This window comes from Thermobia domestica, chromosome 16, assembly GCF_964235325.1.
Source record: "Thermobia domestica chromosome 16, izTheDome1.hap1.1, whole genome shotgun sequence".
NCBI classification, from domain to species: Eukaryota; Metazoa; Arthropoda; class Insecta; order Zygentoma; family Lepismatidae; genus Thermobia; species Thermobia domestica.
Window position 1 is genome coordinate 5,303,020 of NC_137469.1, and position 2,353 is coordinate 5,305,372.

At 42.3% G+C, this 2,353-nt stretch overlaps 1 protein-coding gene across 1 annotated transcript; it reads left to right on the top strand.

Annotated features, from left to right (window-relative positions):
- The first annotated feature begins 749 nt into the window (after positions 1 to 749).
- Positions 750 to 1,634, top strand: LOC145673350 (uncharacterized). Its single transcript, XM_081742979.1, has one exon. It carries the CDS (start codon positions 750 to 752, stop codon positions 1,632 to 1,634), a length of 885 nt encoding a protein of 294 aa, XP_081599105.1.
- The last annotated feature ends 719 nt before the right edge of the window (positions 1,635 to 2,353 follow it).

Sequence of the window (2,353 nt, forward strand, 5' to 3'; positions counted from 1 at the left end):
CGTCCATCTTATTCAACTTCCATCGTGAATTTAATATTGGGATGCTGGTTATTGAGATGCTGCAGGAATTCCTGTAAGGAGTTGCGTCCATGTGGCCAGATAGTGAAGGTGTGATCAACATATCTATAGAAATATGTGGGTGCAAGTGGTGCTTTCTTTAGTGCTTCATGTTCAAAGTGTTCCATATAAAAATTGGCTACTGCAGGTGAGAGTGAAGAACCCATGGCGACGCTGTCGTACTTTTGGTGCGTGAGATATCGGCCAACGCTGTTGATGACATTCGATCCATTCCCAATCTATTGGTGAGAGGCAGCCGGCTAGTTCCAGGTGAGTTGTTAGAAGCTGTCGGTCCGTACGGTCCAGCTGCTGACGGATGAAATGTATGCGTTCTCTTACAAGTGCCATACTTATGTGTCTTAAGATTCTTGAAATTCTGGCAGACTTTAGAGGGAAGTGCAGTCTGGTAAAGATAGGTGACTAAACAAATTAAGAAAGTCAATCAACTAAAACCATCCACACCAACCAAACACGGAATCGAAGCTAAGAAAGTGGTCGTAAATCTTACCAATGAACCTTTGGATGAAAACACTACCAGTTTACTAAAGAAAGGGCTAAATTTTGCTATCATACCGAAGAAAATTCCGGCCATAGACATCATTGCCAGCATAGAACAAGCAGTTAGCAATCTTACCAATGATACAGCAGAAGAAATACGTCAGGAAGCCAGCGTGGTCCTGAAAAGAGCCGTCATGCCCAGACCAAACATTAGCAAAGCCGAATTAATCGCACTGAAAGCATTAAGAGAAGACCCATGTATCACCATTCTACCAGCTGACAAAGAAAACATCAGTGTAGTGCTTCCCACAGATGTCTATCAAGAGAAGATTTCACAGTTACTTCGAGATCCAGCATATACCACCTTGTCACGAGATTCAACATATGCAGTAGAAAGAAGAACAGCCTCACTACTAAAGAAGTCGGGACTGGACGAAGATACACGCAAACAACTTACACCACACTGCAGCATACCTCCGAGACTATATGGCTTACCAAAAATACATAAAGCAGGAATATCCCTGAGACCAATTGTTAGTGCAATAGGAAGCCCAACCTACTCTTTGGCCAAGTATCTTACAACATTACTCCAACCATACGTGGGCGAGTGTGAACACCATGCGAAAAACTCAAAAAACTCAACAGAGTTTGTAAAAAGCTTGAAGACGATGAAGATCTCTTCCAAAGATCTTATGGCTAGTTTCGACGTGGTATCATTGTTTACCAGAGTTCCGATCAAAGATACAATACTGCTTCTTGGAAAATACTTCCGGCCTGAGATATTGGATCTCTTTCAACATGTTCTCACTTCAACCTTCTTCCTATACCGTGGTCAGTACTATGAGCAAACAGACTGCGTCGCCATGAGTTCTTCACTCTCACCTGCAGTAGCCAATTTTTATATGGAACACTTTGAACATGAAGCACTAAAGAAAGCACCACTTGCACCCACATATTTCTATAGATATGTTGATCACACCTTCACTATCTGGCCACATGGACGCAACTCCTTACAGGAATTCCTGCAGCATCTCAATAACCAGCATCCCAATATTAAATTCACGATGGAAGTTGAATAAGATGGACGTCTACATTTCTTGACATCTTGATATACAGAAGACCGGATGGCAGCCTGGGCCATAGGGTATACAGGAAACCAACACATACAGATTTATACCTGAACGCAAACAGTTTCCATCACAAAGTTCAACGGCTTGGAGTTCTCAACACTTTAGCACATAGAGCATTCTCCATCTCCGACAAGGATTGTTTAAGAGAGGAACTTAATCACCTTCGCAGCGCCATGCTACAGAATGGATACTCAATGCGAGATATAAATATGGCCCTGAAAAGGACCAGAACGAAGGACACTGACAACAAGGACAAAAATGCAGAAGAAACTGTGAATGAAGAACGGAAGAACACAATCTGCCTCCCATACACCGGGAACACTTCTGGAAAGCTCAGCAGACTATTTTCCAGGTACAACATCAGGACAATACACAAACCTCCAGCAAAAATAAAAAAAAATAACTTAATATGATCAACCAAAGACGACCTGGGCCTCCGAACTCCTGGAGTTTACCGCATTCCATGTGAATGTGGTAAGTCATATATTGGACAAACAGGACGAACCATTGAAGCCAGATGCAAAGAACACAACAGTTACATCAGACTGAACCAACCAGAAAAATCCGGACTGGTTGAACATAGCATCAAACAGCAACATAAGATTTTGTTCACAGATGCCGAAATAATAGCCAAATGCTCAAGAGTTTGGGACAGGAGGATAAAAGAA

Excerpts from the sequence above, each read along its gene's own strand:
- LOC145673350 (XM_081742979.1), top strand. The coding sequence starts at position 750 with ATGCCCAGACCAAACATTAGCAAAGCCGAATTAATCGCACTGAAAGCA.